Source organism: Vespa velutina, chromosome 5, assembly GCF_912470025.1.
Source record: "Vespa velutina chromosome 5, iVesVel2.1, whole genome shotgun sequence".
Classification (NCBI taxonomy): Eukaryota; Metazoa; Arthropoda; class Insecta; order Hymenoptera; family Vespidae; genus Vespa; species Vespa velutina.
The window spans coordinates 3,650,931-3,672,081 of NC_062192.1; the positions used below are offsets into that span (position 1 = coordinate 3,650,931).

At 37.3% G+C, this 21,151-nt stretch overlaps 1 protein-coding gene across 20 annotated transcripts in view; it reads right to left on the bottom strand.

Moving 5' to 3' along the window:
- Positions 1–21,151, bottom strand: part of LOC124949209 (latrophilin Cirl-like) — a 663,827-nt gene that overhangs the window by 22,581 nt on the left and 620,095 nt on the right. For all 20 annotated transcript variants that reach the window (XM_047493930.1, XM_047493925.1, XM_047493923.1 and 17 more), the window contains one exon: positions 1,519–1,705. In XM_047493930.1, coding sequence (XP_047349886.1) covers positions 1,519–1,705 — 187 coding nt within the window. Of the gene's footprint in view, positions 1–1,518; positions 1,706–21,151 lie in introns of those variants that run through there.

Sequence of the window (21,151 nt, forward strand, 5' to 3'; positions counted from 1 at the left end):
CTGCAATTGGTTTTGGCTAGGCGGTACGATTAAACGGAATTCCCAAATGATTTTGGTTTGTACTTTATTCTCATCAAAGACTCTCTTTCCTCTACTGTAAGGCATGCTTGTAAATATCGGTGTGAAAGCTGCCGCGGATTCGCCGTGTCTCCACGATTCGCTTGAATAATAAATTTATAATTTGCAAAGGAAGAACCTTCGATATAAACGCGATCGTTTTTCTTCTACAAATTAGAGATTAAAGAGAAATATTAACGCGCTTTGAAAAGCGTTTAATATCACGGCTCAACTCTTTGCGGTCCATACATATTTAATATGTTTATACGAATGTAAAATTTCACTCGATCGATGTTATATCCGGAAATTAACATAATATTTTTTTATAAAGAACAATGCAAATGGTTTTGTTATTATATACGTCATTAATGAAATATCGTATATGATTCAATATAGACCACAACGAGTTTTATTGAAAGACCACGTATCATCGAAATATTATGATGTTAAAAATAATGAGATTGAATTTCCGATTGGTTGTTAAGTTTTCTTGTTGTTCGAGCGTATATAGATATTATTACTTGTTTTATATAGCGGTCAGCGTTAAATATTACTTGCTCCACTTGCTTGATCAATCCTTTTCTTTATCGAAAGCATCAAATAAGTTATCTGCGAAGAAAGCAAAAGATCCAAGCATATCTACTAATGTTATTTATTTTTATGCATAAAGTTAGTATTGCGAGAGGAATTAGATGAATGAAATCCCAGCATGCGACAAATCGAATCGAACCGATTGTATGAGAAGCCCAAACGAAACGTTATTATTATTATACAAGCATGCGAGTTATTAAAATTATAAGATAGAATTATTTGAAGCGGCGTAGAAGAGTGTTCGTAATCGATTGCGTTATCGAAAAGTAAAAGAAAAGAAAAAAAAAAAAGAAATTATTTCCTGATGCTCGAGAAGTATGATTAATGAATAAAAAAAAAAAAAAAAAAAAAAAAAAAAAAAAAAAGAGAAGAAAAGAAAAAAAAATCGAAAAAGAAAAAACTGGGCGCGAAAAGCATAAGTTTGATTCTCGAAGAGACGGTGTGTGAGAGAACTCGCGTAACAAATCAGATGATTTTTTTTTTTTTTTACTAATATAACATAATTATAAATATTCTCACGTTATGAATCTTAACAAAAGATGATATATTAATTAAAGAAGTATTGACAGAGAAAACGAATAAAGGTAAGAATGAAATGAGGAAAAGAATAAAAAGCGAAGAACGCATTTCGATGGGTCGTACGATTGGCCAATTCGTTGGACCACTCGAATCCCTCTCATTCGCTTTTCGTTTCTCTCCTTCTTCTCCTTCCTCTTTCGTCAGAATTTCTATTCAGTTATTTCCTTGCTCTTTGCTCCGTACCCCCGGACATGTGGATTTGGAAAATGGAAAGGGCGAAAAAAAAAGAAAAAATAAAATAAATGAAAATAAAAAGAAAAGAAAAGAAGGAAAGGACAATGAAAGACTTACTCGTTGTTGAGAACACGGAAAGTTTTGGGTGACATGCAATTGACACTCCAGTCGGTATTCCCATGTTCGTTGCATATCGTTATCGAGAACCTCCCATAGTTGGCTCTTATCAGGTGGATCAGCTTTCCCTCGCCACACTCGATCCATAGCGTTTTGCCCTCGCAGGCGTACGCGGTGTCGTACCTCTCTGCAACAAAAATTCAATTTTCAACTAAGTTTACGTGCGTCCTCGTTAAGCCCTTAAACGAGTAGTCGAATCGATGGAAAGACGAGTGGGATAACGTGAAGAAAGTTCAAAAGGAAAGATATATATATATATATATATATAGAGAGAGAGAGAGAGAGAGAGAAAGAGAGAGAATATAGTAATGCCGAGTGTCCTTTAACAAGTTGAAAGGATGACGTTGAAGGAGCGAACGCGTTCTTGAGATTTCGTCGTGGTATAAGGAAGAGAAATACTGATTTTCTGTAGGTGTACGTGCGCGCGCGGCGTGTGGGTGTATGTGTATATACAAGTTTATTCGATCGAAACGGCCATCTCGTAAAACTTAATGGAATTAAGATAAAGAGATCATCCTTCATCTTACTATCTATGTGTCTCTCTCTCTCTCCCTCTTTCTCTCCCTTTCTCTCTCTTTATTTATCTATCTATCTTTTACTTGAAACTTAGATATATATCGTCGACGGAGACAACGAAGAGGCGTTGAGAGTAACTCGATTGCCCCTTCGTTCCGCGACAACGATCGCAAGGGTTCCAAAGCCGAGAGACGACCGCCTGCGGCTTTGTGTCCAAGTAGTACCTTTCTCCTTCACTTCCTCCTTCTTCTTCTTATCCTTTCACCCTTTCTCTCACTTTCTTACTTTCTTTATTTCTTTCTCTCTCTTTCTCTCTTTCTCTCTCTCTCTCTCTCTTTCTCTCGTTCTCTTTCTCCCTCTCTTTTATTCACTTCCATTCCTTTCATGGCAACACCATGCTACGAGGAATTTGGTCCACGAAACGGTCGACCTCGCGAAGATTATTTTGAAAGGGAATTAGGCGATTTACACCCTCGCATTTAGTCTTCATTCTTTGCGAATCCTTTTCGGTCGACGTCGTTCGTCATAATGTACGAAAATTTCTACAACAATTGATGCAAATTATCCTTCCTTAATGAATTTAATTTTATAATGGAATAGACAGTAGTTCTTAAATTATTCTATTTCGAGGATGATTATATTAATTCTTTTTAATAATAACAATATCACTTGAGAAATATCAATCGATAAATATTAAGCCAGATTAAGATTATTTTATCGTATATATATATATATATATATATATATATATATATATATATATATATACGATGTATATATATATGTATAGAGTTTGGGATTTCTCGTAAGGTATTTAAGAATAATCCAGTGATAATATCATTTTTTTTTCTTTTTTTTTTTTTATCCTATTACCAAGAGTATTCATTAAGACGAAACAAAATGGAGAAAGCCATGGTTAGGGATTTGAAGCGTGATAGAGGTAGGAATGAAGAAGATGAGAGAGAAGGAAAAAGGACGAGGGTGGGGCAGAAGAAGGAGGAAGAAGATGGAAGGAAAAATTCAAGAAGGACGAAACGTGCTGGCGGTAGACCGGGGGCAAGGACGAGCGAAGAACGTACAGGCCACGAAACGGCGCGTGGGGAGAACCGAAGAGCGGAGGGCAAAAGAGGAAGGGACGAGCGGTGCCGAGGCTGTAATAACTCTGTCCGTGAAAGTCGTGAGTTTATTAGTTCCATACCAACGCGCCACAATGCCGCTTTAGAGCGCGGTTCGGACTCGCCAAGAGCGAACGACGAACACGTAATACGGCTAGTAAATCAGTAGAGTCAATGCGACGGAATTTGCATTTAAATTTTTGAATAAGACGAAAAAGAATAATGGACAGTTGTATATAAATAAATCTATTGAAATGTTTATAATGTATTAACAGGACATTGGAAATTTAAGAAATATAAATATGATAGTTAGCATAATTTAAAATAATTTTATTACAGATATATAAACTCCATGATATAACTTAATTATCATGGAATTGATGATCTTGTATATAAATTTAAAAAAGGAACAAAATTAAACACGAGTTTAACAAGAAGATCTTATTTCCCTTCGGATGTTTACATTTTCAAATTCGTAGTAAATTTGCGGTGATAAAGCACTGCTTTAAAAGTAAATAGGAGAAAGAGAGAGAGAGAGAGAGAGAGAGAGAGAGAGAGAGAGAAAGAGAGGTAGAATTTAGTGTGGTAAACGAAACAAGTTGGGCTAACTTTGTACGATTCCAGTGGGTCGACCGCACGAATTCGAATGCCAGGTGGTTTCGCGGAAGATACACTTTTCTAATCTGAAGGTTTGTTGTCGGAGATGCAACTACTCGAATAAGCTGGTGTTTTCGCAAGAGAGAGAAAGAGAGAGAGAGAGGGAGAGAGTGAGAGAGAAATGAAAGAGAAGAGAGCTCAGTGGAAGGCTGCCGGAGAATCATTCGCCCCACGGCGAAAACGCTTGTCTTGAGTTGTCCGGAGTAGGAAAGAGAATTGCAGTTTACCATTAATGACTTGGAGTAATAATATATCGGAGGGCCAGCGAGTGAAGCCTCCCGCTGCCATGGCGGCCAACTTGAAAGGGCCGAGCTAACAGCGGGATGTCGACGGCTCCGATGCGGCTCTTGGAGACTTGGAAGCTTTCTCGGAGGCACTCTCATGGAGTACGAAGCAAGTACACATAGATACTATATAAACATAGGCGAGAGACTCAAAACCCATATCATTTGAAATTCTCTGCTTTTCTTTATTCTATCTGCTTCCGTCTTTTCTTAGTCTTGAAGGTTAGCCACTTTCTTCGTTAGGAATATAGAATTCTTTATAACGTATTGCATAAGCCCGCATGGATGTCAAGAGATATATCATTTGTTTATTCAAACAAATTTCTTATCATCATGTTATCTATCAGGGAACAATATGTAAATAATTTGTCTATTTTATTAAATTGGTTAATTGTTAAATTATAAAACATTTTATTAATAGAAACTGTTCTGTTTGATTTTTTTAAATGATTTTTACACTTTCACTAATAAATATAAAGGTATATGACATGGTCAGATTATCTTCAGTGCCAGTCTCGGAACGTTTTCTTCGCACGGTAAGGCCGCAACTTTGCAAAGCGCTCCCGGGACGAATAAATCAAAGTCCCCCTTGGAGACCAGTAAGTTTGTAGCTTCGTTTCAACCATCCTCTGTATGGATTGGAATACCTCTGGTCTGTGGACTTCAGCGTTCTCGACCGGGAGCCGTTTACCTGCCCGCAGGATTTCTAATTCGGGTTAATCCTTTCTCGTCGTTCCGTCTAATATACATAGTTTAGAAGAGTAATGCTACCAGAGGAAAATGATTGCTATTTTTTTTTTTTTTTATCTTTCTCTTTGTCATTCTTTGATCAAAACGGATATTTGATCAAAACGAGGACTTCATACTTGATAAATTTACGTTTGATTAAATTCTATAAAGTCTTTTAATTCGTTTAATTTCACGAATGTGTTATTAAATTTAGAAACCTTTTGCATTAATGAAAGAAGATGTTTCGTTGACTTTCGTACAAAACATTATATCGTATTTCGTACAAAAAGAATACTACATTGATCCTTACGTTGACAATTGAAATTTTTACGCTCGTTTTGTAAATGATATACTCATGTATGCTTTTGTGAAATATAGTTTGCAAGTTTTAAATGTTTATGTGCACGATTAGTTTTTTTAAATTGTTACAAATGAAAATAAATACATATGTATTTGTATGCATTGTTATAGATAGGCCAAGATTTTTTTGAAAATGAACTATCCATTAATGAATATTAATATTAGGACTGAATTTTGCAATTAAAAATAGAATCATTGATTTGACAAAATTTCTAATGACGATTAGATTATGTGGCGAGTTAAGCAATAATGGTTGAAGAATCAAAACATGGTATATTATATTTTATTCAATGAAAGGAATCAGGAGATGCACGGGATGCCAATTATTGGTTGGCAAACGATAGCCAATTCTTGAATTCTGAAATTTCCTTTCAGAATTCATTTCGAAAAGTTATTTTGAGATACATATATCGTAAGATGACTATTGTCTATGAGAAATATAACCTTGATAACTTTACGTTTACATAGAATGTGGAAAAATCGATAACATCAGGTCAATTTATTCCTCATTTTTTTTCTTCCTCTTTCTTTTTTTTGCGACAATCTTTTAACCTGGGAATTGCAAAAGTTGACGTTTTCTTTTTTTTTTTAACTATTTGAGTAGCTTTGAAAAAATTTTGTCAAGAGGTAACAAGTTGCTTGATAGTGCTTGTCTAACATATGTCAATAAACTTAATCAAGCAGATAGTCAATTGCGTAATGTTTACGTATTACGTAACATTAAAATGATTGAGAATTTGATACGAATCGTAAAAGTTGTCTATGTTTTAAAAAATGTTTATCTCGATATCGTTTTTCGTACAATACAATTACGTGGTTAAAGATAATACCAAGTAATCAAAGATCATTGTTATCTGTTTGGACGAGCGATCGTGTTTCGTGCGTTTATCTCATTCGTCTTAACTAAGAAGTTTTGCGATAAACTTGATTGTTCATTAATAACAATAAAGATAAAACGAGTTAAATTACGTTTGGTAATGTATAATGTTAAAAGGTGGGAGAATATTAAGGGATCAACGAATAATAAGAAATCATTTTAAATCGTTAACTTTGTAAAATTATAATTCTTATATATATATATAAAAAGGTATGTTATTTTATCATTGAAGAGAGAAAATAATCAATACAATTCATTTGGCAGTATGATAATTCCTATGAAAATATATTTTTCGATGCTTATTTTTGTTTTTATCGATGAAAAGTTCAAAAATAGTTAATGTGACGAAACGACAAAAAGATTTTGAAGAGAAAAAAAAATACCAATCGTTATTCATTGTGGAGCAGTCACGAGAAGCATATTTGTATGAAAGATATAGATTGTCAGAGAGAAATAGTGAGAGAATGTGGGAAGGAGCGAGTTACGCGAAACGTTCTCGGCCATTCTGTCGATGAAGAAGAATATCCTGCTCGCGTATGGCATATAACGTTCGATCGATGGCAGACACCATAGAAATATTTCGCGAAATTTGTCCGAGCGTCGTCATTCTTGTTTTTTTCTTTATCTTTTTTTTTCTTTGTTTGTTTGTTTTTCTTTTGTTTTTTTTTTTCTTTCTTTCTTCCTTTTTTTTCGTCGTCGTTGGCCCGTCAATGGCCAGTTTCCTCTCTTCTTTTCTTTGCCTTTTGGCACGCGACGTTGGCGTTCCCTTCCGTCGTTTCCCAACTGTCTCGTTATGTTCTTCACATTTTGCTCGATATACACGCGAGTAGGATGCATATTTTGTTTGCGGTCGTTCCGCATTCTACGGTTCATTTTATGTTTCGAACATAAAATACTGATTCATTAGCGGCGATCCTGATTTAACCGTTTGTGGTTCAATGGCTATTATCTTAATTGACAACCTCTGTCTACAGTCCGTTCAATAAGACGAGTCAAGAGACGTAAACAAATGTACATGTTGGAAACGTGTTCGGATTAAGAGCGTATTCACAACCTTTAAATACACTTTTAGGGTAGGAAGTCGAAGGAAGCCTTAACAATGACCTATGCAAATTTGTTCCTGAATTCGACAATTGCATACCATTCGTCAGTCAGTTGATGAAGTTTTATGGATCTATTATGCGCTTAACACGTGCGACTATCTTGTTTGCATCAATTAACTCTTCTCATTGAAGGGATTATAATGTTTCAATTGGTCTTGTGAGTACGAGAATTTCTACCGATAATCTTATTTGTTTATTACTTTTGTTTATATTCCATGGTCCTCAAGGGAATCAATATCTTTATGTTCAAAGATGAAATTATCATAAATCCAAATAGAAAGAGAATGAAACTAGAAAAGAAATTTTGTCGATGAATTGCTTTTCACTTTTTTTCGCTGCTAAAAGAGCAATGTACTTCAAAAGAGAGAGAAAGAGAGAAAGAGAAAGAGACTGTGAAGATAGATGGACCACGTCGATCGATAATGATGCATTTACCGCGGAAAGGAGAATAAATGTTTCTGAACGATATTAGCAAGAGAAGAGCGAGAATCGCGATAACGTAGTGCAATTACTGTGCCTTCTGTAAGTACGTGCCTCTCGGATGGTAGGTCAACATCCGCTTGAGATGAGCGCAATCTCCAAGGCGAACGCACGGTGGTATCCACTACTCCTCGAGTATTAGCAAGCTCTACGTTTATTTCCTATTAGTCTGTGTGTTCGTTACTTTTTTCAAAAGATCATATTTTTTCCAAGTTTTCCAATATTCCGAGTTTGCCTTTTCGCATAGACTGCTCATGTTTAAAAACAATATCGAATGTACGGAATATTTTTCTTAACAAGATCTAATTATTTGATTCCATTGAAGATTTTCAAAAGACTTTGACGAATTAATTTTACATTTGTATTATATAAATATTTTCAATGGAGTTAATGTTAAATATGTTATAAAAGAAAAAAAATAAATAAATAAAAGAGAGAGAGAGAGCTAATCTGTAAGCAGACATTCGTGCCTAGATACATACGGTGACGCGTTTCATTACGTTCATCTTCGTCCTTTTCGACGAAGAGAAGCAGGCGAAACCGGTGCAAGCAAACTTCTTCCCCTTTCGTCTCTTCCAAAAACTCTTTTGTTCTTCCCATTCTCCTCCTTCTTCTACTCCTCCTACTGTTACTCCTGGGTCGCTCGTCGTCTCGTGCACCCTCATGCTATCTCTCTTTCCGCCCTGCCTCTCTTCGCTCTCTATCTCTCGTTCTTTCTCGTCTCTCTGTACACCACTCGAGTGCTTTGACATCGGAGACGTCGGCGAGCACACCGAGGGTGAAATTTATCGGATATTCTTTTTCCTTCCTCACGAGCGGCGCAGACACGATGGAAGCAAAAAACATGAATGGCGTAGAGAAAGCTAGAGAGAGAGAGAGAGAGAGAGACAGACAGAGAGAGAGAGAGAGAGAGAGAGAGAAAGAGAGAGAGAGAAAGAGGAAAGAAGGGTGTGGGAGGCTCGTGAATGGTTCCGATTATTACCAAGCTCAAGCGTGGAGCATCGTCAGAGTATCTACGTACCCACTGGGATGCTGTAGTCGTTGGGACAAAGGAATAGAAGAGAGCTAGATAGATAGATAAACGGATAGGTAGAGATAGAGATAGAGAGGGAGTGTGCAAAGACGATAGAAAGGGCCGACGTGTGGACAAATGGATAGAGAGAAGAAGCGAAGAACGGAGAAGAGGGCTTTCGAGTATAGAACAAAGGCGAAAAGGAGGGGTGAAAATAAAGCGACTAATCGTACGTACGAGATAGATAGACATGAGCGAGTGAGAGAGAAAGAGAAAGAGAGAGAGAGAGAGAGAGAGAGAGAGAGTGAGAGAGAGAGGGAAAGAGAAAGGGAGAAAGATTCGTTCACTCTTTAAAGTTCTTCGGCCTTCGTGGGATCTCACCGATCGGTCATACGTCTCCTTGAGATACTACTCCTATCGAGTTTCGCGCCCACACGGCTGTCTCGAGGAGAAGGGTGGGGACGGGTCAAAGACCACGACCAGTCGGTTCGCTAATAAACGTAATGCGACTTTTCACAGGAGAGACACGCGTCGTAAAGTCGATCAATTCGACGTCGGCAACTTTCTTTGGAAAAGTAGTCGATCCTTTCCTCTTTTTATCTTTGATTTCTTTTTTCTTTTTGATTCTTTCTTTCTTTCTTTCCCTCCCTCTCCCCTCCCCCTCCCCACCCCTTCCATCCGATCCTCCCGATTTCTTTTTCATTTTTCAAATGTTCCCTTTACCTTTCTCCTTTCTTGATCGAGTCTTGTGTACTTTCTACTCGTCTCTTTTATATTTTTTATATTATCGGTTATCGGTATATTCCGCTTGTTATATTCTTTCATTCTATATGTTCTTCGTATTTTAGATATATAGAGATTTTGTAAATATTTTCGAGATTGTAACAGAGTAGAAAGAACACAGGTGTATTTATATTTAATAGATAAACCAATTATTGTCCATTATAAAGCTTGAACAGTATTTCTTTTATAAAAAGGTATTAATTAATTCGACTAATTGGATAAAGTACGGTCATTAATGGTTTTGCGCAGTTACTTTCATATCTTCTCCGATACTTATCTTTTTCTTTGTTCGAAAGAACGACGCGATAAAATCATAATAATAAGGATCAAGTTAATACAAAGTATGAGTAATGGATTACTTCTTCGTACCTTCCCACTTTCTACCTTTTCACCGATAATCGTTAAAAGATATGAATTTCTTCTTGAGGTTTATGATATACGTATGCCGCGTATAAGTGGAAAATATCAGCGTAGGATGTTAATTAGAACAAAGAGACGGCTTGGCATGATTCGTTTGGACGAGTTCTACGGCGTTATAAGGTCCTAAGTCGTTTATCGAGATAAGAAATTCGATAAATTATTCGAGATAGCTCTCGTGCACCGGATGATCGTACGTGTAAGAAGGAAAAGGAAGAGAAACTAGAAACGGAAGGAAAGAGGAGCGATAAATCAAGACGCAATAAAGTTTATAACGCGCTCAAGAGCGTACCGGGTGTAAGATTTCTCCATGTTCTGTAGGTGACAATATCGTAATGAATTCACAAAGTCTATAGGTGACTTCGCCCACATTTAACGAGACTACAATAACAGCAAATGGGTAAAAGAGAAAAAGAGAGAACGTGAAGGTTTAATGATTGAAAGATGATGACTGAACGAAACTCGATATAAAAAGAAAATCAACGAACGACATTTTCTTCAGGTGTTCTTCTCGTCTCTGTCTATCTTTTGCAGATTTATTCTTCAGAAAAAAATCTATGTTGTGTAGTTATGTTAAATTGAAACTTGATACTTATCTTTATCCACCGAGAACATTTTATTTATTACCACCTTTAAACACACTTATTATTTTTATTTTTAACGTAGATAATTATACTTTACTATTATGCTAATCTAAAATAACATAATATAAATTTTGGTATATACATATGACTAAGAGTTAGGAGATTGCAGTATAAAGTGCAGTATACTATATTATATTAAATATACGCATATAATATATCTCGTAGTATATGGATCTTAATTATTAATTAAAATTGTAGATTATAAATTTTAACAAAGGTTCATTCGCTTTGATATTATACCACTTTTTTTCTTCAAGTTCTATCGTGTATATGCAGAGAATCAGTAATCGGTAAATCGATCGTCTTGAATGTAGATCGATCAATCGATATCCCTTTTACGTATAAGTCCGATAGTGCATTTAGGAGAATGATTACAAGAGGACCATTTGAAGATACATACTATTCCTTGAAGTCTCATCGACGATCGATAAACGTTGCGATCTAATGTCGCCCGCGACAAAGTCCTTGCTTCCTGGTGAAACACGAATAGTTAAATCGTTTACTCTTGAATGTTTTGTATACGAGGTCTCGCGTACTTACTGCTCAATTATCTCGTTCGCCTAGTTAGAAATTCTAATTCTTCAAAGAATTTTCTTGAAAGGAGCACGATACAATTTTAATCCTAACATTTACCTTAGCCATTGTTTGACTTTGAATCCAAAGTCGAATGTTTTTTTTTCTTTTCTCTTTTCTTTTTTTTTTTTTTTTACGCTCTCTCGATATTAACACAATACACTAACATAATTGAATTCATTAGATATGACGATTTAGATTTCAAGATTAGCGACGAATTTTGCAACAAGTTTCGAACGAAGAAAGATCTTGAATTTTGTAGATCGCATTACCCGATAATTAGATCCATCCGTTTCGTAGGTTACACGGATGGTCTTTTGTAGATAGGCAAAGTGTAATAGAATACGAGGGAGTACTCGTCAGCGTTATAAGATCTTGGCGAGGAACGCGAGTAATATGAGAAGGAGCATCATTGGGAGCGCATAGGAAGAGAACGGAAATCGTTCTTCGTTCTTTCGACGAGATAAAGTCGCTCGTTTGAGTTTGTACGTTCGTACGGTAGCAATATTGAGTGGCACGCAAATTTTCAACAGGAGATAAAGTCACATATCTTTAATCTATTTCAAAGAAAACAGTAATTCAATGTACTCGTTAATTGCAAAAATAAATTTTCAAATTAAATTCAAGCTTATACGAAAAAGAAAGAGAGGAGAGAGAGAGAGAGAGAGAGAGAGAGACATATACACACATATACACACAGAACCATATACGAACGAAGCCTATTTTTTCTCGAATTGTCGTGATCGACTACTTGCCGAGCGTTCGATGTACAAAGAAAAAACAAAACAAAAAAAAAAAAAAAGAAAAAAGAGAAAAGACAAAGAAAAAGAAGGTGGATCGAGCGAAGGTAAGGATGAAAAGGAAACGGGTGAAGACGCAGGTGCCGGCGGGCTCACGGCTACTCGAGCCCTGTAATTAGGCTAGGAACGCCGAATTTATCCGTCCGAGTCCATGGCATCTTCGAGACGGTAGCCGCACACCTTAAAGGAAACGCGTCAAACACGCTCGAGGCGTTCGTTCGTTCGTCTGTTCATTCGTTCGTTCGTTCGTTCTATCCAGAGAGAGAGAGAGAGAGAGAGAGAGAGAGAGAGAAAGAAACTAGAATCGTTCTGCGTGCTTTACGTTTTAGCCACAGAATTATCTCTTCGAAGAGTCCTACCCTTCCGGGCTATTATTTCGTGCCTAGTCATCGTAGCACTATCGAAATTAACTCTTGATGATGGACGGCGCGTTGAGTTGGATGATTCCTTAACATTCTCTTTTTCCTGTCTTTCTTTTTTTTTTCTTTCTCTCTTTCTCTCTTTCTCACCTAATCACACACATGCTACGTCGATTACGAAGCGATAGCACGTGCGTATGTTTTAGTAACTACGATTTCTAGACCAGCTGTTAAATTATGGTTATTTGGAAACAAAATTCTTTAAAATTATAAATTCGTTGGTTTTAATAGTAAGAGAATAACGTTCATTCAAAGTGAGAAAATAAAGTAATTAAATTTATATTACGAGGTAACTAATAAAAATTCATATTATGAGATCTAATATTTTTATGATATAATTTTTGGGATATTACAAATTGGGGAAATAAAAATGACGGACAATTCAATCTTTAAGAAATTATGAACGAAGGAAAAGAAGTTTGCAATCGATGAAATTGTAGTTACCGACAACTATATCTCTCATGTAATATCTCTATCTAATGTAGTAGATAGCTAACGTTAGGAACAGCCATCTAAGCCCGAAGGAATCGGGAATTAGAAACCGCGGTGGTTACAAACGCTCGGCGAATTGGCTGTACCGTTCGAATTGAGAATTTCTCAGAACGGGGTGAATGTCGAGCCGAGCAGTGGAAATAGTTTCCGAATGGTTTGTCGAGGATGATACCTCGATAGAGAGAGAAAGAGAGAGAGAAAGAGAGAGAGAGAGAGAGAGAGAGAGAGAGAGAGAGAGAGAGAGAGAAAGAGATATTTCCGTCCAATGTTATCGATGTGTTTCCAACTTTAGAGTTTCGATTGCATCGATCGAACTTGAAGGAAAAAAGAAAAAGGGACCTCGATTGAACCTACTTGATATTCAAAGTAATAAAATAACGTTATATAACTTTTTTTAATGGATAAATATCGAAGATTTTTTACATTAATTATATCCAATCTAATTCGATGGTTATTGAACTTAATTAATTTATCATGCTACGATAAATTTAATATTCATATTGATGTCATTAATCGAAAATATAATTTTTCATAATATATCGTTGTACACAATGATTAGATTTATTTTTATTCCGGGAGATACAGAAATTATTCAGAAATATCGATATATATAGAAATTATTTAAAAAATGTGATATATTATTGTAATAAAAATCGATCGAGATTTCGTATGAAATGATTCGAAAGTGTTGGGAGCCAGGCGCGTTAAAGGTCGTCTCGTTCGTTGCTCACTGCTTTCTCTCTTTCCTTCTTTTACCGTCCGATTATCGTGCTCGCTTACGACGGTGCGAATCGCGAGGCTGGAACGAGAGAAAAAGGGCGAACGTTGGGGAAGAGTGGGAGGAGGGCGGTAGAGAGTAACGTGAGAAATACGCGGAGGGCCGGAGTTAGGGTCAAGAGGTGGCAAGAGCTTGGGCAAAGGAACTCGAGAGAGAGAGAGAGAGAGAGAGAGAAAGAGAGAGAGAAAGAAAGAGGAGGAACCCAAACGGAAAAGGGAACCGCAAAAATATTTGGAACGTTCGAGTCTCGAAAATACGTGTACGTATGTATATACGTATGTACGCATAGCGAGAAATATTGCACCGCTCTTCGATTCGACTCTGCTGGCAAAATAACCGAAGAATCTTATGCTCGTACCCTCTGGCAATTCCCTATCTGAGTTGGAGATCGCATTGTCACCACCTCCTTTTCCTCTCTCTCTCTCTCTCTCTCTCTCTCTCTCTCTCTCTCTGTCTTTCTTTCTCATTCTTTCTCTCTCCCTCATCTCTTGCATCTTTCGCTTTCCGATTTCCTTAACTCGATGTCTTCCCTTCGAGCAAAGCGTGAGACTACGATCGAACGATTCATCCAGATTCTCTTGTTGTCAGATAATTTTAAAGGAATTAATTATACGATCAATTTGTTTGATTGGAATTGAGATGTGATTAAAGATCGATATAAGAATAAAGAAGGAGAAAAGAAAAAGAAAAAAGAAAAGAATTATAAAACTCGGAAGATATTTAAATTGTTAATGATTATATTAATAATTGATCGAATTTAATTCGATTTTCGATACGTATAGAATAGAAAATTCGTTATTATAATCTACGACAATTTTAATTCTTAAGAATGATTTTGTTGGGATATTTTTAATTTCCACGAGTAAAACACAGTTGATCATCTTTCTTCTTTAACTTTCTTTTCTCTTTTACAAACCCGTCCTCGCATGTTTTCGACGATCGACGAAGTGAAACGATAAACCAGTTTGCGATGCGTACGGATCGCAGAGACAAATTCATTCGAATAGCTCTCGGAGATTAATTTTCTTTTCTTTTCTTTTCTTTTCTTTTTCGTTCCCTCGGATCTCAGTGGATTAAAGCGATGCCGACACGAGGATGCTCTGCTCGACGGTTACACGCTTCCACGGTTACACGTTGGCTCGTTTAATAAAACGTAAGAGAAAAAGAGCGAAGAAGAAGAAGAAGAATCGAAACGATGAGATGGACTACTTGTTACAAGAATCGTTTTTCTGTATTCACTTGGCAAAAGAGTCCTCGCTCTGAGAAAAGTTTGTACTCGCGTCGAGCTATAAGACGATAGCTAATTGATGAGAGAGAGGTAGAGAGAGAGAGAGAGAGAGAAAGAGAGAAGTGGTTGACTCGAGAGAGAGATACGAGTAGTAATGATTTTCAATAAGACGACAGTTTCTCTTTTTGTGAAACTAAAAATAAGATAATAAGGAATGTATTTCCTTTTCTATTTATTATTATATCCTAAAAAAATTTTTATTTTATTACTTTTATACATCTATTTTTTGTTTAAATTCATTTCCTTACAACTTTTCTGGATAACGCATTTACTCGAGATACGAGAGAACTAACATTATAATCGACTAACATAACATCCCTTGAAATGTGCTTGAATTTCAAGAAAACGAAAGAAAGATAAAGCGAAGGATATCCAGTTTATACTTTTCTCCTTGGTCTTCTTGGTAAAATTGTAAGAGAAAAGAAACTCGAGAAAATCCAGCCTCGTTAACCCTTAGTGTTTCTACCCACGAAGCTACACCGGTAGGTTACGACTCTTTTTCGCGAGATGGATAGCGACGATGACAAACGCCGTCTAAAGTCTAACGTATCCAGAAGTCAAAGACAAGTCCTCGGAACGAAAAAGAGAGTGAAGGAGATAGAAAGAAAGAGAAAGAAAAAAAGAAAGAGAGAGAGAAAGAGAGAGAGAGAGAGAGAGAGAGTGAGTGAGTGTACACGTTAGTCCGAGAGATGGCTCGTAGAAATCGAGGAAGGGTGTAGCAACGCGAGGAGTTGAACGAGGAGATGGAGAATAGGAATAAGAAGAAGAAGAAGAAGAAGAAGAAGAAGAAGAAGAAGAAGTTGGAGGCGGGGGAGGAAGGTTGGAAGAAGGTCTGAAACTGCTGGCCGATATTTCATCCGAGGAACGAGCGAGATAACAGCGGGCACGCCCTCCCTTTGCAGCCTCTCTTTCGTCTTGTCTCTCTTTCTCTTTTTCCCTTTCTCTCTCTCTTTCTCTCTCTCTCTCTCTCTCTCTTTCTCTCTTTCTTTCTTTGGTATTGTGTGCACGCGGTAAGAGCTCTGCCCGCAACAGACTCGCGCTCGTTTTAAAATATTGCCACCACCCCTTCGCGGCAGCCCCGTGTTACACCCATCCCGGAGCCTTTTCGCCCTCTGTTTCTCTCGACGCTTTTTAGAAGAGTCTACTACAACAAGATGCAACCCTCCGAGATCCACCACCTCGACCTCAACGCTCTTTTGGATTATAGTTGCTGGATTCGAGAGAACGTCATGTCGCGCTTTTCTTCCATTCCCCTTTTACAACGAATGGCTTTGCTTCTCTTATTCTTCATCCATTCAAAGGATAAACAATGATTCGTATGTGTGATTGTTTTTTTGGAATTTCGTTTGGAATGAAAAAGTATCGAATATAATGAGATCAATGTTTGAATGTAATCAAATTCTTTTATTGAAAGTATAAAAGTAAGATTTTTAAAGAAGTATTTAATTACTTACGTGAAAGAAAATGGATATTTAATGATACAGAAAAAAATGTAATAAGAGAAGAATAAGAGAGAGAGAGAGAGATTCTAACTGGAATCAGTGATTGTGAGGACAGAACAGTTGGAAGATAGGAGAGAAGTAGTTAGTGGTCGTCGTGGCAGCACGTTTTGGCACGCGTTCTCCTTAACAACTAGGATCTTCGAGTTCATCCTCGACCGGATGTAATTTCGAAGGCGGGAAACGTGGCTCTTTTTTTTTCTTTTTGGGTTGAAAGACAGGGTGGAAAGTACTAAAGAAAATGGCCGTTTCGAGGGTGAATCGGGAGAACTATGGAATGAGGTAAACGGGAACGGGAAATAAACGTGAAACGCGATGAGAATCGTTGAGAGGCACTGCTGGTTTCCACGCAATTGGATGCACTTCTTCCTCCTTACGAGTACGGACGACGTCGAAACAGAGCGTTTCAAACTTATGCACTTGTTGCTGCTTACCCGTGTTTTATTCTGCCCACTTGTATGTCCATTCACTTTCAAGGAAAGAGTCAAGGAATCGAGAGGTTTTTCTTGAATTGCGGATAAGAAGATTTGTATGTACTTGCGTATGTATACGTAAAGAACTTAAAGAAACACAGACGAGACATTGCTTTACCGGTATATATTTACTTTGCCAAGAGTACCATCTCTTATCAAGATTCTCAACTTTGCCGGCCCGTCATCCATATTTTATCTATTTTTATTTTTCATGCGACACTAAGACAAGACAGGACATGATACGATCCAAAAGCTACGTATAACTCATCGATTTGTCCCGGTCTACCGGTTGAAGGAGAAACGAAATGTCAACGTATGAAAGCCCATGCAACAGTCATATTACTGGCGATATAATAAAAGAATTTAACTCTTGCTTTCGATTCAAAACTTATCCGATTAAGCGTGATATCCGTACAATTTACTCCATATGCTTTAGGTGCGCCACCATCTTTGTTCCGTCACTTTCTTCCCTTTTTTATTTCTTTTACTTTTGCTTCTCTCTTCCTTTTCAATCCAATGTTTCTTTACCTTTTCATTCAGGAGATCTGTCTCCTTCGTGTATTTACGCGAGATCATTTCGTTTCTTTCCATTGCGATTTTCTTTCTTTTCTCTTACGTATACTTTTATAAAGCTATTCGACGAGTTTTACTCTGATCTCAGAGATCGTACGTTTATTCTTATTCATCTAAATCTAAATCATTCGTTTAATTCCGAAACGATAAAATGATTTCTTTCCTTTACACTTGCTTACAAATATTTTGAATGAAATTCATTCAGGTAGGTACGTAGGTAGGTAGGAAGGTAGGCAGATAGGTAGATAGGTAGGTAGGTAGGTAGGTAGGTAGGTAGGTAGGTAGGTAGGACGTAAAGATAAGAGAACGATCGATCATGGTACATCGTCGTTGAAAAATATTGCCACACCGTGATTTCGTGCTTTATCGCCGAAAGCGAAGTGAGCGAGCGAATGGCGAGATGAGAATAAGAAGAAAAGAAAAAAAGAAAAATAAAAATAAAACAGAGAGAGAGAAAGAGAGAGAGAGAGAGAGAGAGAGAAATAGAAAAAGAAAAAAAAGGAAGAAAGGAAAGGAGGGGAAAAAAAAGAAGAAAGGAAAAGAAGTACATATGAACGACGGTGACAATATAACGGAGGGAAAAGGTGCCGTTTCCTATCTGACGAACAACATAGTGCACTTTGAGAAGAAGAGTGGCAGATAACGGGCGGACGGGTCTGAAACGGTTATATTGCCGCAGCCATAATTATTATTTGTGTCTTTTCTCTTCTTTTTTCCATCACACGAAACTTCTTCCCTTTTCCTCCGGGCTATATAGCGGGGCTCTCTCCTCTCTCTCTTTCTCTCTCTCTCTCTCTCTCTCTCTCTCTTTCTTTCTTTCTTTCGCTTTCTCTTTCTCTCTCTCTCTTCTTCCCGTTTATCGAGAAGAGGCTCGGGTTTGAACTGGACATCCGTAACTAATGACCCTGATAGCCGATTATCGTCCTCTCGTTTCGGTCGTCCCTCTTCCCACTCACACTCCTCCTGTTCTGACTCCTCTCCTCGCCGACTCGTACGCTTTTTCGTGCATTGTGTACCACTGAAGGTTAAGAATCTTTTACTGTGAAGATTATGTGCGTGTATATATGAGAGAGACAAAGAGAGAGAGAGAGAGAGAGAGAGAGAAAGAGAGAGAGAGAGAGAGTGAGTGAGTGAGTGATAGGAAAAAAGAGATAGATAGAGAGAGAGAGAGAGTTCTCTTGCTTAATTAATTTTCCGTTTCGAATGATGGCCTGGGAAAGAGAGAGAGAGTAGGAGAAGGGGGAAATTGAGAAGCTCGTTATCTCGATTCTTGGTAGTAAAATCCGTCTCGCTTCCAAACCTTCTCGTCTTCCTTTCGAAAAGCGACGGACGCTATCGAAAACGAGAACGAGTCGTAAGCGTCGATCTTTTCTCGCTTGACGTGAATAAATAACAATCTGCTGGCACGTTGAGCAACTCGATCTTTTCTCTCTCTCTCTCTCTCCCTCTCTCTTTCTTTTTGGAGCTTTAACTCTGGAATTCAATGGACACGAGTCCATGACTCGGCATTCTTTCGACTTGCACGTTCCGTCGCACGCTCCTTCCACCATCGTAATGTCTACTGATTTTGTAAAAATGCTTCTCAATACTTCAATAGTTCAATGCTTAAATATTATTCAACGTATTATCAATATCGCGAAAATATTTGACAATTCGTGAATTCAATAGTTTTCTATCCTTTGGCAAGAAAACAATATTCCAGCGGTTTTTTTTTTTTTTTTCTTTTTTTTTTTTAGATCACAGGAAATGTCTGATGTAATCTTCGTTATAAAAACCGCTCATTCATGATACGCTATATCTTTTGATAGAAATAACATGTGTGTGTGTGTCAGTGTCTATAAATTATTCTCGACGATAGCAGCGAATCTATCGCTCAACTAAAACTAACAAAATTTTTCACAGTGTTTATCTTACTCGAAATGAAACCAAATTCTATTTTATTATATCTTATTTTATTATAAACTTTTTAATATTAATATTGATGTATCTGAAACAGATATATTCATATACGCATATAAAATAACATCGAATTTGTTTTATGAGAATTCGAATTTTTAATATTGTAGAAATTAAAAATTTATTCCGTTTTGTTTTTCGACATAACGAAATTCCGATGTACGTACGGGATTGGTACGGGACGATTTCGTTCCTCAATTTTAACGTGAATTTAACAGTAATTGGCTGAGTTCCCGGTTATCCGAAAATATGTGTTCCGCATAATTTATGCGGTAAACGTATCGACCGAATATAATTTAAAAATCACCAACATGCAAGTATGAGAGAATAATGTTTCGCATACGTAAAGAAGAGAGAATTAAATGGGGACGTTGGAAAGATATCCTTAATAATACCAACAATAAAATATATGAAGGATCGTTTTATGTTATACAAAATTATAGAGGAGTTCAATCGGTGATTACTGGTTTAGGAATAAAAAAAATCGAGATCTATAATAGAATACTAAGAGAAAAGTCAAAGGGAAAAAAAATAAGAAAAATAATAAATAAGAAGAAAAGGATGTTCAACGAGAGTCAAACATTTCGATCTTTATTATGCATAAAAATTCTTCTCTCTCGAGTCTTATCGATTCTCGCTTCTTTCCATTTTGATGTCCCTCTTTTTCTTTCGAACACGTACGATCGACCCCACCCACATGTTACGTACACGCGTATACGATATTTATATATCGGGAACAATGTACATACGCAAGGCTCCAGGCCGATCTAAGATTCCACGTCTAATCGAAGCGTAATAATTAAGCAGCCGTTCTCGTGCAATAGAGGCGTGCGTCTCGAAGGGAGGCAACCCGTTTCGAGAATCGTAAGTATCGCACGATAGAGCTCTACGCGCGATACACGATACGATGGTTACGTGCGAACGAGCTTCGATTCGAGCACAATCCATTCTCTCGAGGATCTCTCATCGATCCTCGATTTACATATAGTCGTACGCGAGTCTCATAGAGTATTATAAACTTATCATGGTATACGATAGTGATAATAGGAAGAAACAAAGGAAATATACAAATCACTTGGCAAATTAAAATTGTTTTAAATAATACATTTATCATGGATAAAGGTTATCGCATAAAACTTACTTGGGCTAACGCGTTCATAACTTAAAAACGATAATATTCTACAAGAGAGAATTATATTCGAAAGCGAGCCATGATAAACTCGAATATGGCTAAAAGTAAAATTGAATACTAAGGCTAAGGTTTAATCGTACGAGCATTGCCGTAGGAAGGACACGGCATTAAACGGCATTCCCGAGTCGTGAGGGCGAGAGGAAAAGCGATTATCGAACGTGCGGAAATAAAATCTTGACGTTATCGCGTCACTCGAGCGTGCCATTTCTCCCTCGAGAGATACGCGCGTAATTGCTACCTTTCTTCCTTCCTTTGCCTCGTTAGCTCGGCAAAAGGAGCTGGAATTTACGCTTTGCGAAATGGGCAATGGACCGTAAAGAAGGCTGCAGAATCTCGACGTCCTCTCTCTCTCTCTCTCTCTCTCTCTCTCTGTCTCTCTCTCTCTTTTTCTCTCACAACTCAGCACATCTGTTGTCTCTTTTTAACGATCGATAACATATCACTGACTTATTTCGCCGTTCAACATTCTTGGAAATTTCATCCCCCGTTCTTTTCGCTATTTTTATCCGTCAATGAAACTTGAACGAGTCGGTGGAAGCACCAAGAAATTGTC